The 26,659-nt window shown below is 41.1% G+C and overlaps 2 protein-coding genes across 2 annotated transcripts; both read left to right on the forward strand.

Moving 5' to 3' along the window:
* The first annotated feature begins 1,803 nt into the window (after positions 1 to 1,803).
* Positions 1,804 to 7,381, forward strand: LOC308331440 (small ribosomal subunit protein eS19). The gene is made up of 6 exons (XM_080786879.1): positions 1,804 to 2,047; positions 2,266 to 2,336; positions 2,964 to 3,064; positions 3,731 to 3,914; positions 5,941 to 5,995; positions 6,602 to 7,381. Exons 2-6 carry the CDS (start codon positions 2,266 to 2,268, stop codon positions 6,626 to 6,628), a joined length of 438 nt encoding a protein of 145 aa, XP_080643005.1. The 5' UTR covers positions 1,804 to 2,047; the 3' UTR covers positions 6,629 to 7,381.
* A 4,312-nt stretch (positions 7,382 to 11,693) lies between these two features.
* Positions 11,694 to 25,274, forward strand: ndufv1 (NADH:ubiquinone oxidoreductase core subunit V1). Its single transcript, XM_080786867.1, has 11 exons — positions 11,694 to 11,755; positions 19,704 to 19,827; positions 20,141 to 20,223; positions 20,481 to 20,651; positions 21,571 to 21,754; positions 22,009 to 22,198; positions 22,887 to 23,099; positions 23,395 to 23,561; positions 24,236 to 24,317; positions 24,503 to 24,648; positions 25,004 to 25,274. The coding sequence occupies exons 2-11, from the start codon at positions 19,705 to 19,707 to the stop codon at positions 25,079 to 25,081; spliced, it is 1,437 nt and encodes a 478-aa protein (XP_080642993.1). The 5' UTR covers positions 11,694 to 11,755; position 19,704; the 3' UTR covers positions 25,082 to 25,274.
* The last annotated feature ends 1,385 nt before the right edge of the window (positions 25,275 to 26,659 follow it).

Raw genomic sequence — 26,659 nt, forward strand, 5'->3', positions numbered from 1 at the left:
AGGAGATGATAAAGGTAAATTTCCCCTCTATTGTTTCAATCCGCACGCACGCACGCGCACACACACACACACACACACACACACACACACACACACACACACACACACACACACACACACACACACACACACACACACACACACACACACAGTCACACACACACTGAACTAAAACATCTAGCACTGACTGCACAGAGTGTGTTTGAACATGAGCTGCCTACCACTAATTGAATGGGATCTATACAAATGCACTTACATTTGCTGGTGCTTAGAGGCTACGTTGATTGTACCAAAATAAACTGGCAGTGTTTTGAGGAACAGTCGCAGCACACTGAGGTACTCAGGATCGAGCCCAGTTCCAAGGAAAATGAGACAGGGTTTTGTTACACTAACAAATGAAGTGCTTTTAAACATCACATGAAGTATAAAAGAGGAGTCTGCATACCACAGACCAGGATCAAACAGCATTTGCACATAATTCTTGGTGTTTGTTTCAAGCTGCTTGAAGCACCAGATGGGAGGGATTTACCATATCAGGACAGTGACAGGTGGGAAGTTGTCCATCAGATAAAAGTACACTAAAATTGACTTTCAAATGATTTCCTGTGATTGTGCAATTTTTGGACCCTCAGTGTATGTGGTGAGCCCCACCATCTGGTACCCCAAGCATGTTAAAACAAAGGCACATACCATTTGACCCACATCTGACATACTATATGGCTTAACATCTATTTGAACTTCTAACCTTAGCTGGCTCATTAATATACAGTAGGCTGCCTGTATCATGATTCATGCAGTATATGGCTTTGTATGATCTAACACATTCTCCAAGACAAACATCAATATTTTATATATCAATATTTAACAAGCCCCAATGGCTTTTGCAGAGCCCATGTGATACATGTTGCATGTAAAGAAAATCACAATCACCAGCGTTTAAATTCACAACTTTTCTTGGTTGACTTTCAAAACACAATTAATGTGCTTTGAACCACTGCCATAATTACCATGTTCATATACATGGGACACTGTAGTATCCCATATACAGAGTCATTCTGTATGGTGAGGCTGGAGCATACTAAAACGCCTCAAACGTTGGTATCCTACAGGTAAACAAGGGGCTGGTGAGCAGTGGAGGAAGGGAGGGGCAGCAGGCCAGAGCAGGTTGAACGAGATGTGTGCCTCCTAAATCCACTGTCCCTTTAGTTTAGCAGCTGTCTCTCTCTTCATTCTGTATGTTCAGCGATAACCACATTTCTAGCAGATATGAGGGCTTCCGTCATTTTTTTTTTAAATCATATTGATACAATAGCATAAAGTCAGAAATTATACTGGCCACAACATGCAGCAAAAGTTCACCTTGGGCATGAGGTTAACCTTTTTGTTTCACTCTATTTCTGTTTTCCTATTGTTTCTACACTTGGTTTCTGTCAAAATTATGAAAGAGGAAATTAGTTCAAAACAGTGCTTAGCACGAATCGTCCACTCACTGTTTCTGCCAAGGTGCATTCTCTTTGCCTTGGGGGCTACACTGTAGTTTGTAGCCTACTAGAGGTCGAAGGACTGGCTGGCTCCTGAAAAGACCAGAGGAAATGGACATGGATCGGAGTTAGCTGCCACAACCGCGCCCTCTGGTGGTGCGCAGCTGGAATCGCTCACTCAACACAGAATGCGGTACAACTATTCCATCTGACATCAGCACGCCATCCGCCACGCACCATCACTCGACGAGTCGACGTGAACAGACACAGCGAGCCAGGTCGTGATTAAAACAAAAACTAAATGATTGTGTTTTAAGCTATGAGCCCTGTGGGCGATTATACACGGTTTGAGTGAGTCCCACAATCACGTGTTAAGGCCAGCCGGTTGGACGGGTGTTAATGTTTGGTTGCTGACTGTCCAATGTGTCCATCCATCTAATGAGGGCAGTCTGCACTGCAAGCAGCACCACCAGCATCCTTTCATTCGGAGCATCGCCCAGCAGGCTACCAGTACGGTACCGCAGTATTTTACTGAAACGAAACAAACTCCAACGCGCGCATTTAAAGTAGGTCTTTGTTGTTATTGAAATGCTATCTCTCAACTCTTCTGTCAGTTCTGTGTTATCCAGTAAGTCCAGTTAAATATCCCGTTTTTAAAAAGAGAGGGGGGGGGGGATACCGGGAAGTTGTGCTCAAATCTAGTTAGAGTAGTTAGGCTAATTGTCCTAATGAATTGCTAGTTTTGTTGGTTTCTCACCTGCAGGGTTTCATGTTTGTGTTGCAGATGCCAGGTGTCACAGTGAAAGACGTCAACCAGCAGGAGTTTGTAAGGGCACTGTCGGCATTCCTCAAAAAGTAAGCTGCCTCGTCGTCGTGAGCATGACTTGCACTTTTTTGTGCGTGTCGAGCGACTGACTTTACAGCTATCCGGCGTAAATCCACGTGCAGCCTGCAGGGATCGTTTATGCAAATAGACTACAGGTGCTGTAATAATGTGGACAGTGGAGGTGTTTCATAGCCTATCAGAACGCAATATTAATAAGTCAGGTTTCTGTTGTAAAGTGAAGTGGTGTGCTTAGTTAGTAATTTTTACAGTTATAATAATAACAAAATGAAGTGGTGGTATTATATTTTTAGCTGCAGGCATATTCTAACAGATCAAGTAATTTTTACTTTTGTTTTTGTATCTGTTTCTTCCCTATTTCTTCTTTTTATAGTAGAATAGTTATAAAAATTAGGCTATTATAGGACACAGTTTTCCTTGCCTGATTTAACTGACTATGGAAAGTGTATTTCCATGAACCTGTAATTTATCATATCCATTGGGTTACTTTTGAGACATATGATTCATCTCATACAGGAAGGGCCTATTTATTTACCACTAAACATAGACTAGCCTACTAGACATTAAACATAGAGTTGATTGTATAGTGCAGATTGTGGATGTGATTTGATTTTTGATATCTCATCTGGTCTTGCCAGGTCTGGCAAACTGAAGGTTCCGGAATGGATGGACATTGTGAAGCTTGCCAAACATAAGGAGTTGGCCCCCTGTGATGATAACTGGTTCTACACCAGAGTAGGTGTGTGGGATACTTAAGGCTCATTCATAGTCTGGATTTTCGGTGGTGAGGTGACCACCGAACTACAACATGACGTCACAAGCCGCGGTGAAGAGCAAACCACCGCCCCAGCCCTTCTCTCTGTTTTTACTCACCACCGCTCCGGTGGTCAGCTCACCACCGGAACAGTGGTCACCTCACCACCGGAAATCCAAACTATGAATGAGCCTTTATCTAGAAGGGTGGCAGCAAGGGTTCCCAAGCTTTTCAGGCAGCGACCCCCCAAAATAATCATTTGAACTGGGGACCGGCCCCCCACCCTGACAAGCAATTGGAATTGTAGGAGTTGAGGCATTATGTTTAGCCAAGGGCATGATAAATGCTTTTTATGTGATGTATTCCCATGCTTTTTTGTTCTTGCTTCATGTAAATCGCTCTGGATTAAGAGCGTCTGCTAAATGCTTAAATTGTAAATTGTAAGGGCCCTATATGTTTTTGCTTGTATCTTTGTAATACTAAGGTGAGATGTCTATATAGACTGCTGTTCCGAAAGCAGATGCTGTCGCTTACTGACAATAACTGATTTACACAAGAACGCAAATTAAGTTATTTTCGGCAAACAACACTGCTGTACTATACAGAGACGTATATTTATGGTTTATATTATATGATTTTTGTATGTGCTAGCATCCACAGCCCGTCATCTATACTTGCGAGGAGGCGTAGGCGCAGGCTCCATGATCAAGATCTATGGCGGGCGCCAGAGGAATGGTGTACGCCCTGCCCATTTTAGCATTGGCTCCAGGAATGTGGCACGGAAGGTTCTCCAGGCTCTTGAGGCACTCAAGATGGTGGAAAAAGACCCAAACGGGTGAGAGGGATGGACGTCATAAGCCTTAAGACATTAGTTACCTTAGAATCAAACAGTCAATTAAAAATAATTTCCTTAAAGGGCATTGATATGTATTCAGATGACTTTAAATAGATTAGATTCTTAAATATTATGATGGTATTTCAGGTTTTGCATTTAAAGGACCACATATCTTCATATAATAGTTCCTCACCTATGCTCATTACAATTATGGTACCATTTTTGTTTACTCACTCTATCTCAGAGGAGGGCTGTGGACAGTTCAGGTCTAGCCTCGGTATCAGGCTTTCATTTTCGTCAGCGCAAAAAATGAAAGCCTGGAGAAACGCATTGGCCGCTCTGGTCTAGAAGTGGGAGTCAACCCTTCTGGGTGGGAGTCGCTCCAAATTATGTGACGTAGCGCTGCACTGGGGGGGAGAGGAGGGGGCGGGGGTGACTGACAGATCGGTGAGATCAAAAAAGTCAACCAAAGAACAAGATTCCTATACAGGTTCTCCTCACTGGTCAACAAAAACACCTTGAAGACCCTAACAGGAGCCCTCGTGGTTTCTTCGACTATGCATGCACCTCTTGGTACCTCAAAGGCCCTTTAAACAAGACTCCAGACTTCCCAAAACAAACTGGTCACTACTGGGCCTCACACCCCGAACCCACCTCACCCCTGCCCACTTTGACAGGCTGGAATGGCTTAGGGTTGACGACAGAGTACAGCATCTTGCAATGGGTCTGGTCCACAAGATTCGATACACCACCAAGAAGATACCCACCTGTCTAAATACTTCCTTAATGTCAATGAAGTCCACACCCACAACACCAGAGGGAGTTCAACAAACCATGTGCAACCCAGATTCGGCACAAACAAGGGACTAATTTCGCTCCTATGCCACAAAAATGTGGAACGCCCTACCAACTGTCCTTAAGACATGTGAATCCCTTGACTCCTTCAAAACCGCTCTCAAAGGGCACCTACGGACGGCTGCAATTCGAAACTGGCCCCCGTAAAATCTGAATTCCCCACCCACCCCTTTTCCCCCTCACTGTATATATGTTTTCCCCCTTTTTTACCTCTATGATGATTTCCTGTTTTTGGCCATATAGAAGTGTATATTTGCGCAGATCTCTGCCGCGACCCGCCCCTCTAGACCAGAAACCTAATACATTAGCTCAGGCTATACTACCACTGACATAATCGTAAGCTGGTTTGACTATTTCAAACAAGAATTGAGAAATGGGGAATGCTGGGGAGTGTGAATAGATAGTTTTCAGACTGTAACAAAAATGGGGTGTGAGTATGCAGTCGTGACAGTGAGCCAGGAGCGAGACAATTTTTGCTTAGTTTTAAATTTTTAAATGTGTTTGTTTTGTTTTGTAAAGTGACTTTGAGTACAGATAAAAGCGCTATATAAATTCCATGTATTATTATTATTATTATTACGGTATTATTATTATTATTATTACAGGACCTGGCAGTAATATTAGTACTTATGAGCATTTGCGCCTGTCGTAGACATGCGCAGAGCAAGTTCAGTCAGGGAACCTCTCTCATACCAGGCTACTTGAACCAGAGGTTTGCATTCCTCTGTCTTCTTGCTTGCCCACTGCTGCTGTATCAGCGTGCTGCTGTCATACAACCTGCGCTCAATTCTGCTTGCTTGCTTGCTGCTGCTTTATTGTATACTGTGCGCTGCTGTATACAAAGTGCTCACCCACCTCCACCCCAGCTACCACCTGTCGTTTTGGATCTACTGTTTTAGGTACGGGGGGGATTCGGAGTCCCTATGGTCGGGACTGATGCGCTTGACCTGAGTACCTAAAAAGCAGATCCAATACATCGCCAAACCATAATAAATATATTGCATTGATTATCTTATATTCAATAAATATATATATTACATCCTCCTTGAGTTGTCTGACTGAACTTACTTAGTCTATACCCCATTTTTTAAACAGTGCATTATAGTGCATAAGTACTGTAATACTAGACATGTTATGCAAGTTGAATAAATTGTTCATTTGTATTTTCCAGTGGACGAAGACTCACCTCACAAGGCCAAAGGGATCTGGATAGAATTGCTGGTCAGGTGAGTTGTTAACATGGTTAACATACCCAGCACATTAACAAGTTTCTGTGGTTTATCTGGTTGTTATAACTGTAAATGTCAAATTATTTTGAAGATTCAGATTTATCCCTTACTATCAGTGAGCAATAAAAAATAGCATAAATCCATACGTAAGTTGATTTCAAGTTGGAGGTTTATGCAGTGGCGCCAGCAGGACATAAAAAGTGCAAGACATTTTTTTATTTAACGTCATGATTGTGTATTAGCTCGTTTGACACCTTGATGACCTCTGTGGTGCTTATTATTAATTATACAGAGCTGATTTGTTATTAATTAGGCTACCTGAGCTGTCAGTGATTCTATTGTTCATGAAATCGCTTTGAAAGTGATCGAAATCATATTGTTCACAACTATCCTTGTCGTTATAGTTGTGGCGTGGACTGTCGTCTACTTCAGTTAAAATTATTTTGAAAATGAGATATTATCGTTAGCCTTATAGTTGGCGTGAACAGATATTACTAATTGTAGCAAGCCCTTCATTTGATTGGTCAATGCTTACAACATTTGTTGATTTGTTTTCTCTTTCTGTCTTTTGCGTGTGTGTGTACATATTGTATTTGTGTACAGGTTGCTGCAGCAAGTAAGAAGCAGTGACGTTTATGCATGAAGACAGCATGTAAAGAAAACATTCCTGCTATGCCTTATGACTTATACATTCAAATCTGCCTGGCTTTTATAACTCCCACCATAATAGTATGATATGATTTGATTATACTTTATTGTCTGATTTCTGAGAAATGTGCCACAGTTCCGTAGTTCGACCTACACAAAGACAAAATTGCATTGAAATACTTTAAGCATGAAACAAAAAGTAGAAGAAAGAAAACACCCTAACTCCATAAGACTCAACATGTATCTCCTTTTAAACAGAATGCATTCAACATTCTGTACGTTGGGTTTGTTTTTGAGTTGATGCACCTTAAATTAATTTAGAATTTCAATAGATTCACAGCTTCATAATAATTCTACAACATGGAAATCTGGAACCCCTCCCACAGATATGCAGATATAGGTTTTTCATAGTTAAAGCATCATGTTTATTGCTTTAGTATAAGAAAATGTAACACCGTAAACACTGTTTATGTGAGTCATTGTTTTGAAAATGACAAAACAAAGCATACTTTCATTGCATTGTCCAAATAATTTACTGTATATATAACAGTCCAAATGTGATTTTATGAGATGTGAATGAAAGATGCACAATGCAGGGATGATCAAATAAAATATTATCTTATGTCAAAGTACAAAGTATACTTATTAAGTATATTTCATATAATAATGTAAATGTGCAAGTGTATGTCCGAGTTCATCATGTGGATGTAAATTAACTTGATCACTTTTTGCTTAATTGAATGATCAAGGTAGTAGTAGTATTTTTTAATATATCAATATACTTTGTAGAACAACGGCGTTGTGCAAATATAGTGAAAATGGGTTCAGCTGATTTTTTCAAGCTTTTTTCGAGCTTGTAGATTGCAGCTATGTTCACATTTTATTTTTGTTTTAAACTTTTTGCCAATGATGTTGACATGATTATTAATCGATAATTGTATTAAATTAGTGATATTGTTATTGTTTTTATAATCAATTAAATTGATTACCTTTCCACCCCTAGTTCAGTGATGAAAACCTGATTTATATTTATTTTGCATGTGTCCCGCACTGAAAATATCTGATCTACAAGCTCACAACTTGGGACGCATTGTGATCAGGCTTGTGCTTGTCCAGCTCAGGCTGGATATGGCTTTGGTTAAGTGAAAGGTCAAGAGTCATTTTCATTTGCTTAGAGAGGTAGTCAAACAATGGGAAGGTCACACATTCGATATCTGCTAGTTCCATGCTCCTTTGAAGTGTAGTATAGCCTAGGCTACTTGTCTTGAACAGGATTGAATCTCCCACCTGCTCACTCTTTGTTAAGTCAGTCTTGTTAATTTATTTATACAGAATAAGAGAGATAATGAGACCGTTTGGAAAAAAGTACAGATGTACAGATGGCTTGTTTCCATTGTGGTCCTTCTATGGTCTTTCTCCCAGATTTATCAATAGAACAAGGTGTCTTGGACTGAGTCAGGGTTAATTTTTACTTTACTTGTAACGTGTGAGTGTGACATAGATAAGGTTTTCCGCTTTTTACTTATGTCTTTGACATGTCTGGGCTGTTTCCATGAACACAACCTTAGTTTATATTCAAGGGAATTAACCTGACCTAACTATAGTGTGCACTGTGCAATGCATTCATCTGTTTTACATTTTGCAACAATATAGCTTGTAGCATAAACCATAAACCTGTACTTTGAAAACACATTACTGAAGTAAAATATCATGATTAATGTCAAATGCTAGCTCTTTGTTTCCGACTGTAGACTAGACAGAGCATAGAAGCCTTAGCCAATGAAAGCACATGAATCATGATGGCCTCGAGTCCTCAACTCTGTTCATAGCATGCCTTGGGAGAACAGTTATAAAACGTGGGGCACCGCAGCACTGGCAAGGTTTCCTCTGAAAACATCAGCTTCCTGACGTTTTGTGTGAATTAAACACTGAACCTTGCTTGGTTCAAGTATCAATTTAAGTATACAGCTGAATGAGTAAACAGGCCTGGCCTTTGACCAAACCACTATTCAACACATTTGCGTTGGTTAATATCAGTTAATATCAGTCAAACTCCAAAGTTAAAAACAATCAAATAGCATATCCTAGTTTGAATGACAGAACAGAACACCTCACATGTCTTAGTCTAGCTGTCTATACTGGCCTGGGGTAGGACCTATTTGTATTTAATGTTGCCTAACTTTATAGGTGCCTATCTTTGATCAGAGGTGAGGGGATGGTGAGGCTGTGGATCAAGGGTTTCCAACATTTTCTCTCAACTGTGGAAATTAGCTTTACTTGTCCAGTTCTGCCCTCCTTTGCATTGGTGCTCCATACAACATGTAATATGCCATGTTTGTCCTCTTTTTCACTGTGGTGGACTTGACTAACATACCGTACGAGGTACGTGGTACAGGTGATTGATTAATTGATTGATTGAAAATTGGTTGTAGAATGGGCACAGTTCAAGGAAAGTAAAGTACAGGTCAATACAAAAGTATTATAAAACCAGATAATGGTCCTTCATTTTCAATTGGACATACAGGGGGAGGCGACTTTGACTTAAACTGTTTTACAGGTCCAGTTTCGAATTACAGCTGCTCGTAAGTGCTCTTTGAGAGTGGTTTTGAAGAAGTCTAGGGATTCACATTTCTTAACAGATGTTAGAAGGCTGTTCCACATTTTGACAGGTACAATACATGGGTATCTGGTGTAGCAAATCTTGTAGAGCAGATCGACCCATTGCAATTTGCTGTACTTTAGTGGTGCTGTCGTACATGGGGTGCATGCATAGTCAAAGAAACCTTGCATGGGGGCTCCTGAAAGTGAGGAGATTCTGTACAGGAATTTTGTTCGGTTGACCATTTTGATTACATTGGTAGCCATTTTATCACACGAAAGATTTGCCTCCAGGATGGAAATAGGTACTGGTAGGTAAACAAGTCGTGTGCTTTTCATGGTGTCGTCCACACAGTAACAGTTTTTGTATTAACTTGTGCTTTTGTTTGAAATGTACCCATTCTACATACTGTGAAAGATTTTTTTTTTCAATCAATCATTTACTGTAATTTCGTCTTTTCTTGTGATAATATTGTCACCCACTTTAACTGAGAAGCCGTCTGCCTTGCTGAGATTACTATTTGATCCAAAGAAAATGTATTCAGTTTTTACCAAGTGTAATGAAAGTTTGTTATGTGAGCCAGGTGCAGATTCTACTGAGTTTAGAGCTGATCAAGGGCCTTTTCAATCTGCAATTTGTCCCTGTCCGAGACCAGCACAGTTGAGTAATCCGCAAACAGGAACAAACTGCAGTCACAAGCTGATGTCATGTCGTTTTCATTAGGAACAGTACAAGGCCCTATATGCTTCCTTGTGGAACGCCACAGCTCACTGGGAGAGGGGGAGTTTTCTGTTTACCTAAACCATCCCTCCAGGTAGGATTGCATCCAGCTCACTGATGTGCTATCAAAATGCCATCAATCAATCAATCAATCAATCAATCAATCAATCAATTAATCAATCAATTGCTAATCAGTATGTGGTTTATGGCAGTGGTTCCCAAAGTGGGGTCCGGGGACCCCCAGGGGTACCTGAGGGAGTTCCAGGGGGGACCCATCAATTTTGTTCATGTTCATAAAGTGCTAAAGTGTTTAAAGCAGTGGTTCCCAAACTTTTTCATGTCAAGGACCCCCAAATTGACACTACTTAGCCTGTGGACCCCCATTTGAAAAGATATGCCAGGGACCCCCATAAGAGAAGACGTACACATTTAGACGTCTACATTTAGACGTCTACATTTAGACGAATACATTTAGACGTCTACATTTAGACGTCTACATTTAAACGTCTACATTTAGACGTATACATTTAGACGTATACATTTAGACAGTGTCCCCCCGAGTGCCTCCCCAGTGTCCCCCCGAGTGCCTCCCCAATGCCTCCCCAGTGTGCCTCCCCAGTGTGCCCCTGAGTGCCTCCCCAGTGCTTCCTCAGTGCCTGCCCAGTGTCCCCCAGTGTCTCCCCAGTGTCTCCAATAGCAATACAAGAGCAATAATACAAATTAATCTTAATGTATTAATCTTATTAATGAATGAATCAAATTAATTAATTAATCAAAATTGCGGCCTGTGCCCAGCACCATGCCAAAGCTTTTTCCTGCAGGAAACACTGCTTGTGGTTGTAAATATATTGTTATCCGTGTTGCGAGGATGAGGGGGTACCTGGAAAAATATCTACCCCAAAAGGGGTACCTGGTCCAAAAAAGTTTGGGAACACCTGGTTTATGGTGTTAAAAGCCTTAGTATTTGCCAGCATTTTAATAGAGAAGCATGTGTCAGTGGAATGGGATGTATTCGTTCTGAAGCCATGGTTGGATTATTTTTTCTTTTGGCAAGATACTTTTCAACCTGTTCATAGACTTTTTCTCCATCGTCTTAAGAGATGGAGCTAAGAATATAAATAGGGTGGTAGTTTCCGGTGTGGCGTGGTCTAATTTGCTGCCTTTCTTGTGAAGTTGTGCAGGGGGTATCATGGTAACCTGACGCTGCCAGATGAGGGCGGTATTGCGGAAACATATTCCCCAAACAAATTTGTGTAGCAAGCTTTTTGGATCTGGCAGCGTCAGGTTAGTATCATGGTACAATCCTCTGCAACATAAATGAGCATGCATATCATCCTGACACATTATATATATGCTATATATATATAAGAATATTTATTGTGAATATATAAAAAAAAAAATTACATGATAATAATAGGCAATATTGTTCCTAAAAAAACTAGTCACACACAAACCAGTTAAAGGTTTGTGTGTATGTTCAATCATACTGCAACAGTGCACCCACGTGGTAGTTTTCAGCAAATGCTTCTTCCCTATGTATCTGAGATTTAATTTATTTAAGTTACATTTATATTTAATGAATAGATGAATTCAATTTGTAATTATTCATTATTTCATATATTTTTTTGTTATTTGATTTGTAAATTATATTTACAGTATTGCCGCATAAAGGTATTTTGTAAGTGACACCGTTTTGTTGACGATTGTTTGTATCCGGGTCGAGCAGAGTGCAGACGACGTCACACAGCTACCGTTTCCGTTTTGCGTTTTAAGCTCGGGACACATCGAAGGTAAGAATTTTGGGGCAAAACAAAACATCATTCACTAGTATCGTGGTTTTAAAAGGCAACAATGTGAACTGGATGGTTTAGGACCGGTAGAAATGTCACGATAATGCTTGCACACAATGTGATTTCTGTGATCGAATCCGCGGCTAACTAGCGACGTTAGCATTTTGTGAGCATGGAGGTCATATCGGACTATTTTGTTGTTGTGAACTTGACTTGTCTATGTGGTTATCACAGCCCAGACGTGCATGCTTTAGTGTAATTTGCTTTTCATGCGATGATAGAAGTCTCAGCTTTGATGACGTTTGCTGTAGTTGTAGTTACCGTAACCGTAAGTCATCTCTGCTGCATAACAGCTGACTTAAAACGTAGGTTACTTAAAGGTCCACTTCACCACTTTTCAACCTACCTATATTAATAGGTCCTCTCTAATAATCAGGATGCAATATCACAATTATTTTCTACTCGGTGTCTCATAGGAGGGCTGTGGGCAGTTCAGAAACCCGTCCACGGTTTTTTTTAAACATGATTATTACTATTAGTGAGGACCTATTATATGAAGATACCGTAGGTTAAAGTGGTGAAGTGGTCCTTTAAAGCTTTCTCATGAGGTTATATGGGTCAATGAATTCTTTAAACATGCAATAGTTATTTTAAAATATTCAGCATATATAGTTTAATTAATTTAATAAATTAAACTATTAATAAATTAATAGTTATTAATTTGTGGATTTGGTGGGTCACTCAGCGTTCTTTAATAGTTGAGGTTGCAGTCGTTGCTTGTGTTGGCATGGCAATGGTGATGAGGACCATAGAGTATTATAGATAGAGTATTTTATTGAGTCTTTTTTGATTGATTGATTATTAACAGTTTGCAGAAAAAAGCACAGGTACTGTTCAGTACATGATCTGTTAAGATGATTTAAAACCCAAGAAAGCCTATGGCTTGTTCCAAAAGTCAGACTCGATAAAATATGTAAGGGAATGTAGGGAAAGCCAGTCTGAAAAGGTGTGCTTTGGAGTGTGCTTTTGAACATTTCGAAGGTGGGGGCAGCTCTGATGTGTGTTGGGAGTGAGTTCCACAGAGAAGGGGTGGCCACTGCGAAGGCCCTGTCTCCCCAAGTTCGTTTGTTGAACTTGTGGGGTTCCAGTTGGTTGGCAGTGCTTGACCTGAGGGAGCGGGAGGGGACATGGCGGTTGATGAGTTCATAGAGGTAGAGGGGGGCCTGGTTGTTGAGGGCTTTGTAGGTGATGGTGAGTATTTTGAAATCAAATCTGAATTTGACTGGGAGCCAGTGGAGTTCACGGAGGACAGGTGTGATGTGGTCGTACTGTAGTTTTTTGAGGACCTTGGTCATAGAGGTCATAGAGGAGGCTATTGCAGTAGTCGAGTATGGATGTGTGGGATAGCATGGGACGAGGGCGGGCGATGTTGCAGAGGTGGAAAAAGGCGGTTTTGGTGATCTGGTTGACATGGGGCTGGAAGGAGAGGGTGGGGTCAAGGATGACACCGAGGTTGCGGACTCTGGTGGAGGGGGTGACAGTGGAGCCATCAATGGTGAGGGAGAAGTCATGAAAGGAGCGGGTGAGTGAGTCGGGGTGAATGATGAGGATTTCAGATTGATTGCACTTGAGTTTTAGAAAGTTTGTTTGCATCCATGTTTTGATGGCAGTCAGGCAGGAGGTGAGGGTGGAGTGGGTGATGGTGGTGATTGTCTTGATCCAAGGCTATGGGTGGGGACTAGGGCTGCAACTAACGATTACTTTCATAATTTAAACGATTTAATCGGATTATGACACTTATTTAGCTATGATTAGGCTGCTATTCAAATAAAAGACAAACTAAATTCAAATGAATTAAAGCAACTCATGGTGTCTTGACCTGAGCAGTCGCATTCCCAGGAGCTCTCTCCAACCAAGAACCGGTAGCTATGTTTTCAACTTGTTCCGCCTTTTACCTATTCTTCATCCTATGGATTACGGACGCATGCTTTAATTCAACATGGAGTTTACACCAAGAAGAGATGGAACGATACGGAAACGAAGCAGAGGAGTTTGAGTTTCACAGCGACTATTTCCTCCTAAATGGTTTGGAATGCAAACACATTTCTTTTGGGTCGGCGGCGATTCATGGCCTGTTAACAGCGAACCCGAATCGCAAGTACAAGCCCCCGACTGGCAAAATGGATCGCAGAACTGTGATTATTTTATGCCTGTTGCTATCGGGAGACATTCATTTCAATCCTGGACCGGTTACACGATCACAAGCGGTCTCACAAGCGAGACTGCTCCTACAGCAAGAGGTACTTCCGCAAGCCACAGCCGTTTCCATCGCAACGCGCCACGGCTTCCAGAGCGCCGCCTCCATGGACTTGACCACGGACGCAACTCCAAGATCAGCCTGGGAACGCTCTCCAGCCTCTCCCCCACAGCATACAACCAACGCCAGCGGACCCCCTTATTTCACCGCGGGCGTTATGTTTGCTGAAACCAACCCGGCTGTGATCGAAACCGAGGAACACCCCCCCCTCCCCCACACCCCCAGTCAATCCAGGACTACTGAGGACAATGGCATTGACATGTGCAGGACATGTCCTGACATGTGCAGGACATGTCCTGACATGCACAGTCAATCCAGGACTACTGAGGACAATGGCATTGACATTCCACCGCCCCTCCCCACTCACACCTCAGCCACGGAAATTCCACCGCCCATCCACATTCACACCTCAGACTATTTCAACACCGACGAAATTAACACAATCGTCGAAACCAACGGCCTTCATCTGTTTCATTTGAATGTGAATAGCCTCAGTCGCAAACTGGCAGAGATCAGACATCTATTTCAAAACGGTAAGGCAAACATCCTGTGTTTTTCTGAAACTAAGCTTGACGAGTCCACTAAGGACCCAGAGATAGAAATAGAAAACTATACTGTCATTAGGAACGACAGAAACAGGCATGGTGGTGGCGTGTGCATGTATATTCACAAAGACACTGAATATGTTACTCGTACTGAATTACAGCATGATGAAATTGAAACTGTGTGGGTTGAATTAATTTTCAAAAATGCTAAATCAGTACTAGTTGGCACCGTCTATAGACCGCCTGATCAGCACGGGTTCTATGATATTCTTGAGGGGTGCTTAGCTGGGGAGGAATCTGTAGAGAAAATCCTGATTGGCGACTGGAATACGGACATGCATCGTAAGGAAGTGCCTGTGTTTAAATCGTTTAGTCGGCTCTGTGATCTGCATGGTTTCAGCCAGCTAATTACCCAACCCACAAGAGTGTGTGATTCTACTCAAACTGTCATTGATCTCATTCTGACCTCGGACAAATCCAGAATCTCCAAGAAAGGGGTTATTGTATGTGGGCTCAGTGATCATTTTATGATTTTCTGTACCCGCAAAATACAGAAACTAAAATTTGACTGTCACAAAACAGTCATATCTAGGGACCTCAAAACCTACTCTAGTGAGGCCTTTAACCTAGAACTGGAGAGACTGGATTGGTCCGATGTGCTCAGGAGCTCACTAGTCGAAGAAGCATGGCTTAGCTTTAAAACCAAATTTACAACAGTACTAAACAACATGGCTCCTCTGAGAACCATCAGGGTCAAAACCCGCTCGGAGCCATGGATGAATTCGGACATACTGACTGCAATGAAAGCCAGAGACAACAAATGCTCTGAACTTCTTAAATGCAAGTCCAAGCTAGCTAAGCGCTTCGACAGTGATCTCCAAACCAAACTGTGCATCCTTAAAACCCAATGTAACAAGCTAAGAAACGGTGTAATTGCCATGACCAAATCAGCCAAAAGTAACTTTATCAATGATAAAGCCGAGGAAATCAAAAACAATCCTCGGGAGCTCTGGAAGCTACTAAACAACCAACTAGGCTGTGGTCAGAAACTTAAAACCAGGTTTACTAACATAAACATCAAATCAAATAACACCCTCATCACTGACAAGGTTGATGTAGCCAATCACTTGAACATCTTCTTTACAAACATTGCAACAATGCTGGTTAACAAACTGCCCTCCCACTCTGGGCGTTTTGGTGTAGAGCACATCAAAGGCTTCTACAAAAACCTAGGTGTTTGTAAAGATGATTTTAAAATGACAATGGTAACAACTGAGGAGGTACTTAAGAAACTGAGTGCCCTCCAACCCCACAAGGCCACTGGCCATGACAATATTCCCTCCAAATTTCTCAGAGACTCAGCCATTTCCATAGCTCCAGTCATCACCCACATAGTTAACCTCTCCATCAAACAAGGACAGGTCCCCAGAGATTTTAAACTGGCCAAAGTAACCCCCCTGTACAAAAAAGGGAGCAAATTAGAACCCGGCAACTACCGCCCTATTTCTATTCTAAGCTCCATCTCGAAAGTGATGGAAAAAATAGTCTATGAACAGGTTGAAAAGTATCTTGCCACTAATAAATTGTTGTACGAGTTCCAATCTGGTTTCAGAACATCCCACTCCACTGACACATGCCTTCTCTATTTGAGCGACCACATCAAACACGAGGTGGATGCTGGAAAATACTGCGGCATGGTCATGCTGGACCTCCAAAAGGCTTTTGACACCGTGAACCACTCCATACTGGTTAACAAGCTTAAAGCTATTGGTTTTGATAGCACATCAGTGAGCTGGATGCAATCCTACCTGGAGGGGAGAGAACAGATGGTGGAAGTGAACGGAACACTGTCCCCCCCCCTCCCAGTGAGCTGTGGCGTCCCACAAGGAAGCATACTAGGGCCTTTACTGTTCCTAATATATGTAAACGACATGACTTCAGCTTGTGACTGCAACTTGTTCCTGTTCGCAGACGACTCAGCACTGCTGGTCTCGGACAGGAACAAACTGCAGGTTGAAAAGACCCTCAGCTCTGAACTCGGTAGAATCTGCACCTGGCTCGCTGATAACAAACTATCCTTACACCTGGGAAAAACTGAATCCATTCTCTTCGGATCAAATAGTAATCTCAAAAAGGCAGATGGCTTCTTGGTTAGAGTTGGTGATGATATTATCACACGGAAGGATCAAATTACCTACCTAGGTTCCATCCTGGAGGCCAATCTTTCCGGTGATAAGATGGCCACCAACGTAATCAAAAAAGTCAATCAAAGAACAAGATTCCTCTACAGGATCTCCTCACTGGTCGACAAAAACACCTTGAAGACCTTAACAGGAGCCCTTGTACAAGGTTTCTTTGACTATGCATCCACCTCCTGGTACCACAGCACCTCAAAGGCCCTTAAAACAAGGCTCCAGACCTCCCAAAACAAACTGGTCAGGCTCCTACTTGGCCTCACCCCCCGAACCCACCTCACCCCTGCCCACTTTGACAGGCTGGGATGGCTTAGGGTCGACGACAGAGTACAGCATCTTGCAATGGGTCTGGTCCACAAGATTAGATACACCACCAAGATACCCATGTACCTGTCTAAATACTTCCTTAATGTAAACGAAGTCCACACCCACAACACCAGAGGGAGTGCAACAAACCATGTACAACCCAGATTCGGCACAAACAAGGGACTAAATTCTTTTCGCTCCTATGCGACCAAAATGTGGAACGCCCTACCAACAGTCATTAAGACATGTGAATCCCTTGGCTCCTTCAAAACTGCTCTCAAAGGGCACCTACGGATGGCTGCAATTCGAAACTGGCCTCTGTAAAAGCTGAATTTGTATCTGGATTGTACTATGTTTTTGTATGGACGTGGTGTTGGGTGCCTGCACATATGCACACATGGCATCAACGCATGGTGTTGTGTGCAGGCGCCCTACACTCTGTCTTTGTACTATGGATTGTACTATGTTTTTGTATGGACGTGGTGTTGGGTGCCTGCACATATGCACACATGGCATCAACGCATGGTGTTGTGTGCAGGCGCCCTACACTCTGTCTTTCGTTTTCTTTTCTTTTATCCCCCTGTTCCCCTCACTGTATATATACTTTTTTTCCCTTTTCGCTTCCTATATGATGAATTCCTGTTCTGTTCTTTAACTACATAGAAGTGTCTATTTGTTTGTCTCTAAATGTTTTGATGAATTGAACAATGTGGACCCTGTTGTAAACAAGTGTAAGGCTTAATTGGGTCGTCCACTCACAGTTAACAGTCTTTGTATTGAGTTTGTGCTTGAAATGTACTGTAATTCTGCAAACTGTTAATAAAGATTTCAATCAATCAATCAATCTTTAGGCTTATTCTGACTGCATACATTTGATTAAAGAATAGCTACACATGTGTCAGTCTAGAAGGAACAGTACTCTTCTGAACTCAAATACATAGGTCATTTAAAAAAAAAATCTTGTTCTTGATATTATAATCGTTGTGTGTCAGATTGTAAGGGAAGAGAGATGGCTCACTTCTCTTTTACTTTACTTACACTTAACACTGGAAAAACTATGGTTAAGTGCATGGAAATCACCTATGATAAATTGCAAAAATAGTGATTAGTTGTCGATTTGATTAATCGATTACTAAATTAGTTGACAACTAATTGAATAATCGATTCGATTACGATGAATCGATGAATCGTTGCAGCCCTAGTGGGGACAGACTAGATGATTCTCTTTAGGCTATTTAAAACAGACTCCATTAAGATACAATATGCTACTACTAATCAAATCTGTGGCAACAGTTATTGTATGTTCTTTTTTTTTACTTTGTTTTTATTCAAAGGTTTTTTTATTTTATTTTTTACACCAAATAATAATAAATGATCGAACAGAAGTAAAACATACGAATCAATGAAAACTAAAAACAGAAGAAACAAAAAACATACACAAAAAAGAAAAGGAAAAAAACAGAAAAACAGCTTGACATAACTACTATAATAGTATAATACAGCATTATTTTCCAAGTTGAGTTAGGCAAGAGAAGAGCTGGAGACATGAATCACAATACACTTACAGACCCAACAACCTCTACACATATATTGAAACACCCAAATACAATATCACAGAAGTCCATCTAAGTATGAAACTGTCCATTTTTAATTGTAACCTTGCGGTCATTTCTTCCATTATATAAACCTGCTTCAGTCTCTGCTTCCATTGGGTTATAGTAGGTGGCTTTCAATTTACTGTTATCATTTTCTTAGCAATCAGTAAAAGTATCCTTAATATGTAACTCCATGCACGCACCTCCTCTGGTATAATACCAAGCAGACATAACTCGGGACCAAAAGGAATATTCAACCCTAAACATTTTTCGATTTCCTTATTAACCTTTTTCCAAAACCTTGAAATTATTGGACAGTCCCAAAAAATGTGTATATGGTCCCCGATTTCCCCACAATTTCTCCAACACAGTTCTATGGATGGTGTTTTCACATAAGAGGAGATGACCAGAAGAGTATTGAAATACCTAGTTTTGAGTTTCCAATCGAATTCCTTCCACATCTGGCTATTTATTCCCTTGTGGCAGCCTTCACACATATCCTCCCAGGTTTTGTCTTCAATAATTATATTTAGTTCCAAATCCCATTTGTCCTTAATGTACCATGTGTTTTGAGAGACAGTGCTTTATATGAATTGGAAACATGTTTTTTAGTCGGGAAGTTTTTTTCTGCAATACCAATGAAGTATATCTCAATATCATTTGGAGTCTTACTAACCAGCTCTCTCTCTCTCTATGATCTGTGATATAATATAATATATGATCTTATCTGGAAATACCTGAATAAATCACTTGAGTTTAAATTGCGTCTGGAGTTGAGCAAAGGATTTAAAGATCGTTCCGTCAAATAACTGGTTTATGGTTTTAAGCCCCTTATCAGCCCAACGACTGAATCCAGTATCGCTTATGGATGGCAAGAAATCAATATTACCCACTATTGTATTGTATGTTCTTATTGTGCTTCTTAAGACACATCTTTAATCAAATCTGTGGCAACAGTTGTCATTGTATGTTCTTTGTCTTTTTGCAGAGGATGTTGTCCTTGACTCGGGCGCGTGCATGTCGGGCAGTTGTGAGCGTAGTGGTCCGCGTCCCAGCTGCTGTCAGTCAAGGTGGGGTGACTGCAATCACAAGATTCAACAGTACAGCAGCTCAGGTATATGACTGAAAATGTATAACCCAGTGTTTCTCAACCATTTCTGGGCTATGAACCTGGGCCACCTAGCATGCTTCCTCAAGGACCACACCACCATCCCACAACAATGTATTTAGTTTGTAACAGTCATTTCTATTTTATTAATATTAAATATGAATATTTAACATGAAAACTTTTTATTAAAACAGCCATCTGTAATTATGTCATGGCCATGGACCACTGGATGAAAAACAGTGGTATATCCCAGACTGTTCACATTATGAATGATTACGATAAATCTGACTCGTCTTCTAATTTTCTCTGTTTTCTGAAGGATACACCCAAGAAGACAACATATGGCCCTCTGGCAGACCAGGACAGGATTTTCACAAATCTTTATGGTCGTCATGACTGGAGGTAACACAGCTGACACATTTTCATGAGGTGTTTTTAATCTAAAGTGTACCATCCGTATTTGATGAAGCACAGGAAAAGCCCCTATATTTGGAACACCTGATGAAAATGTAGATCTTCCTAATATTGTGGATTATTATTGTATACAAGTACAGTATATTACATTCATTTGACTGCAGTCGATATGGGGCCTTTGTCACACATTTGAATCTGTGACTTTGCATCATCATGGTTTGTCACACTTTTGCGGTTTGTTTCAGGCTGAAGGGAGCGTTGCAACGAGGAGACTGGTACAAGACTAAGGAGATCCTGTTAAAGGGGGTGGACTGGATCCTCAACGAGATCAAGGGGTCTGGCCTTCGTGGCAGAGGCGGAGCTGGTTTTCCTACTGGCATGAAGTGGAGTTTCATGAACAAGCCCAGTGATGGCAGGTCAGCCATGAAATAAACGCACATCAGACAGGATAATGCTGTACAATTATGGTGGTGGGTGGGCGTCACAATCATAACATGCCCATATATGGGGATCTAAATTTGAATCTTATTACAATAATAGACAAACGGCACCAGCCTACATGGAAACGATGCAAGATGGAATCAAGAGTGATAATACACCTATTCAATGAAGTGTAGCCATGTGACATCAGGGTACGCCATAATATGGGGTTTTGTGGTTTGTGTCTCTTAAGGAGTATGTGATTGCGTGGGTTTCCCCCCACACAAAAAGATATGTACATAGTACTCCTGCAGATTGCTCTTGACCAAGGCACTGTGCATTTCAGCTGGAGTTGGTATTTCTGCTCCTCCACATTTTTATTGCACACACAGCAGTTATTCCACACAAATCTTTATTGCCCTTTATAGCAATATAGTGTATTTAGGACACCTGTTGCAAGTTCATTCTATCTACTGGCTTAAAAGAAGTTTGGCCTGTGGCCAAACTTCCTTGCCGACCCTTGAAGGCAGTGACGTAGACTCCGTGGGAGGAATTAGACCTGAATATATATATTCGCCTCGGTTCGTCCCGTTTGTACCGCGCCAGGTTGCGCCATTCTCGTCTTTGCATTGAGTTTGTATGTAATCGCGCCGCTCTAACCAACCCCCATGACGATTATAAAAACATTTTGTCTCTGCTTGAAGGGCACAATGTGAATGCAGTTATCCCAGTAGGACAGAAACTAATATTAGAAGGTGGTATTCAAAGAAGAAATCTAAAGAGTATTATGCTGTTATATATTAATGTACAGTTCTATAGCAATAGTTTTTAGTCATTTCCTTTGATGTCTTTATATGAATTCAACTAGGGATGGAATTGAATGCCAGTTGTTTTCCAAACCTTATTCATGTTCAGGCCCAAGTATTTGGTAGTGAATGCAGACGAGGGAGAGCCTGGCACCTGTAAGGACAGAGAGATCATGCGTGGCGATCCTCACAAGCTGGTGGAGGGCTGCCTGATTGCTGGCAGGGCCATGGGGGCCCGTGCTGCCTACATCTACATCAGAGGAGAGTTCTACAACGAGTCGTCCAACCTGCAAGTAAGCTTTACATGATAAGATGTGGTCTGTCCTTTATTTATTTTGACACCAATGTGTTTTTAACCAGTAAAAACACATTGAGTCACTTTTCAAGTGGGAACTGGCCAAGAGGTAGAAATAAAATTACACTTCAATGCTACTTTGTAAATGACAATTACAAAACGGACGATAATACATCCGTGAGACATTTATCACAGTTATATATTACTGTAGCCATACTGTATATTTTACTTTTTGCTTTTTACTTTTCTTAGATTGCTGTCAATGAGGCCTATGCTGCTGGGCTGATTGGCAGGAATGCGTGCGACTCTGGCTATGACTTTGACGTATTTGTGGTGCGTGGTGCCGGAGCTTACATCTGCGGAGAAGAGACTGCGCTCATTGAGTCCTTGGAGGGCAAGCAGGGGAAGCCCCGTCTGAAGCCCCCATTTCCTGCTGACGTGGGTGAGTTCATGCATGGGAGGTTGTTTGGATTGTTCCCTGACTGTCCCTGCTGAGAAGAGCATTACTATTATAGCAGCAATATGTAGTTTTGGGTGTCTGTGTTATTTGGATACAAATATCATGGCAGCCAACATCTTTGACTCTTTAACCAAGAGTCTCTGCAAGCATGTCCGGTGATGATGCGCTGTGCGCTATGATCAGTCAGTATGATAAGTCAGCAGATGACAATTAATGCCACTCATTTTTAGTCCTGTTTCAACTTCCTCAATGCTCAAGTGGGTAAGGTTGTTCCACCAAGGGCCCTTCCTCGTGAACTGACTGAGTCAGGTGGTTCATCTGATAATTGAAGTAGAAGTTTGCTATGCCACCATAAATTTAAATGTACACATGCACAGTTGACCCAAGTTACAGATGAAAAAAGTAGGACATTGGTAATAATTGGGCAAGAAAATAAGTACTGCTCCTCATTCCATTGTATGTTGTATTTGATATTATAGATAATACCGAAGTACCAAACATCGCAACCGTTGTTGCCAGCTGTCTCTTTCACCTCTGTCACCTCACATTTTGAAAACCACTGTATTAACAGGAGAGGAAGTTCACTTTGAAATTCAGCACAATGAATTGCTATTACCATTCACTCTTTGTGCCTATATCTAATAACCCCTGCCGTGTTTCTGTATTAAAGGTGTTTTTGGTTGCCCAACAACTGTTGCCAATGTGGAAACTGTAGCTGTGGCGCCGACCATTTGTCGTCGCGGAGGCTCATGGTTCCTGGGCTTTGGCAGAGAAAGGAACTCCGGCACAAAACTCTTCAACATCTCTGGCCACGTTAACCACCCCTGCACAGTGGAGGAGGAGATGTCTGTCCCTTTGAAAGAACTCATCGAGAGGCATTGCGGTACAAATAATGTTACAATGTCCATGTTGATATTGATGCAACATGCTATTACTGGAAGAAACCAGCTTCAAAAATGCATGTTATGTTGAAATCTCTGTGTCTTTGTGTTTTTGAAAATGCTATAATAGATTTTATGTACATTTCCAAAACAACAGCTGACAACAGCTACTGGAAATGTAATAAAAACTTATTTTTTAATGGCAGCACCCTCCTCTTTAACAATCCAAATATCAGCTGAATAGCAAATGTAATTTGGTTTGTTTACCTTTGGTTAAAATGTATGTTACTGTCTTAGGTGGAGTGCGTGGTGGCTGGGACAATCTGCTGTGTGTGATCCCTGGTGGATCTTCCACACCCCTTATTCCCAAGACTGTGTGTGAAACCGTGCTGATGGACTTTGATGGCCTCTTACAAGCCCAGACCGGCCTGGGCACAGCTGCTCTCATTGTCATGGACAAATCTGTGAGTTTGTCACCTGTAGACAATCATGCTTCATTAAATGAGATCCTGTTGACAGTATGTGCTTATGTTACTGGGCATGCAGATGTTCCGCACCCACACCCCCAAGCCAAATTCATGTACAGCTAAATCCCACCCCAAAAAGCGATTGTCCAATGCCAATCTAAATAGTTTAGCAACTGTTGGTATGCAGGTCAAGCTTTCCGCACCTCCTAGCTGTCTGTTATTTTGCATGGCTGTGTTGTTAAACATATTCACGGCTTAACGTCGGGAAAGTTACACGACTGACCTACCCAGGTGATGACAATAATACTAATGACCGTAGTCTTACCGTACAACAAACTCTTGTCGGGTAGTTGTTAAAAGTTGATTTCTCCCTCTGTCATTTCCTCGTATTTCTAGTTTATTTATATAATGTCATGCAAATGTGTCCAGTGCATAGCCTACTGCAGGCTTGGTTGACTAGATTTAGAAGACATTTTGATGCTCTTGTTACTGAAATGATCGATTATTTATATGGAGAAATCCCGTCATTTTACATGCATCTCTATGGGGGAGAAGGACATTTGCCCTGTCTCCTCACTGCTAACGTGCCTATTGGACAAGGACGGGTTGGGGAGGGACTTAGCGAAGGGCTAATTGGGACAGTATGATGAGAAACGGCTTTGTCATTGCAGACAGATGTTATCAAAGCTATTGCACGCCTGATTGAGTTCTACAAACATGAGAGCTGTGGACAATGCACGCCTTGCAGGGAGGGTAAGGATTCATTGTATATTTTGGATTTGGGTTTAAATTCATCCCTGTTTAGTTGCTGCACTACTGCTATACAAATATATAGACGATTTTACATAATAATGTTGATCATGTTTGGTATCCTAATACCAAGACCCTAAAAAAAATCTCATAATGTATCTTTCTATTCTTCTCTTGACCCTTCATAGGAGTTGACTGGATGAACACCATGATGTGGCGTTTTGTGCAAGGTGACGCACGGCAGTCAGAGATCGACATGATCTGGGAGATCAGTAAGCAGATCGAAGGCCACACTATCTGTGCACTGGGTGATGGTGCTGCATGGCCCGTGCAAGTAAGTACAGGCACAGTTTCCATCTACACTAGTTTTACTGAAGCAAACGATTACAATATTGTGACCTAGGCCATGCATAATTTAGTTGTGAGACCCTCGCCAAAATAAAGGACTCCGTCAGATACAGAGAGCAGGCTAACTGTGCATGATACGTTAATGAAAAACGTGCTTCAATATAAAACATTAAAATGCAGACTATTACCAAAAATACCAACTTTGTAGACAATTAAAACAAGCACATCCACACACTGGCATAGGAGAAATACAATTTATCAGATGACACTAAATCAAAGGCTATGAACAAAATAGCTTCTAGAGCTCTCATTTCACGCATTGACTTTATTTTCCTCTCCAGGGATTGATCAGGCACTTCAGACCTGTGATGGAAAGCCGAATTGCTGACTTCCAGCAGAAACGACAGGCTCGGGCTTAAATGTGTTCTTTCACCACCCTCTGGCCTTGTTCTTAACCCTCATGACCTTATACCCATTAATTATTTAAACCCAGAAGCATTGTGTGACACCTCATCATGATGTTTTGTGCTCCTGTATTTGCCTTGTCTGAACTCCCAAATAAAGGTTTCAACTGTTGTACATACATGATGATTAAACGACCCTTCATCTTGAGCTACTGACATTTGCTTCCTTTTGTTAAAAATAATTTAAAAGGTAAGGTTTGAAAAGTTTGCATTCTTCATAAATAATGTATTCTCTTTGTGATCTATCTGACTATAACCATTAACAGTCCATTATCATAATATATATTTTAAAATAATATATTAGGCTATTATTTTGTTTTGTTTCAAAAACTATTGTCAATAAAACATATGGAATACAAACTATATTTTTGCCAACTGTAGGTTGACTATACATATGTAGCCTCATGGGTTTTAGAATAACGTGTTAACCAGAAGAGGGCGATATTGTAGTGAAAATATGTAGTACCTGTGTACCTCGGTACCTGTGTGTTAAATTGTCTTCTTTCCAAAATGTTAAAAGATAAATTATTTGGAAAATGGTTTTAAGTAAAGTAGGCTATATGCCAACATATTAGAACGCATTCGACAAAGTCTAATGGTGGACCCTGTTGTAAACAAGTGTAAGCATTACACTTGTTTACAAGAGGCTCCACCATTATCATATTCATGGTGTCGTCCACAGTAAAAGTTTTTGTATTGGCATTTGTTTGAAATCTACCCATTCTGCATACTGTGAAATAGAAATTTCTATCAATGAAGAAAGAAAGCCTGCCCTAATGACTTGCTAGTTGAATTGTAGCCTATACCTACTGCCATTCATTGGATTTTTCAGTTTTATTTTACAGTAGGCATTTTGATCTATCAAATGGCTGTGTGCGAGTGCCACTTTTCTCACGTTATTTAATTTAAAAATTCTATTTTATTTTTTTAATAACATTCAAGGTATAATATTTATTCTAATTGCCACAAAACCTCTTCTAAAAATCTTATCAAACAAATCATTTGAACGCAAATTCAAATTGAAAATATATCTGCAAGCAGCGATAAGGTGGGACCAAGCAGGACGGCAATATGCACAAAAAGCCATAAAACAGCAAAATCATTCAGTGTTTTTAATAATTATGTGCGTCCTGGTTTTGGGGATCATCATCCATTTCTACAGTGTGTTCGCTGTAATTTTTTTCACATACAAACTTATCTTCAACTGGGATTTCAGATAATGTTTCATAGATTGTGTGTAGAACGTTTCACGCAAATCGCTCAAAGATCCAGGCAGAAAATCAGTATAAGCATCAAACTGCTCAAATTGGCAGAATATCTGAGGGCTGCAGCTTACACATGTCACTTACTTAAGTGACATGTGTTCCCCATGAGTCAAAACATGTGGAAACAAGTGCCATGACCTTTGGCCAAACGAGGCAGGTGTTATGCCTGTTCAAAGGTTTCATTTTCCAAAAATTGCTATAGCGCCTCCCTTTGGCCAATTAAAGTAAGGCTGGTTTCAGTGCTATTTGGCATGACCCTCTACCATAC

Source organism: Protomyctophum bolini, assembly GCF_963924005.1.
Source record: "Protomyctophum bolini genome assembly, chromosome: 17".
In the NCBI taxonomy this organism is placed as follows: Eukaryota; Metazoa; Chordata; class Actinopteri; order Myctophiformes; family Myctophidae; genus Protomyctophum; species Protomyctophum bolini.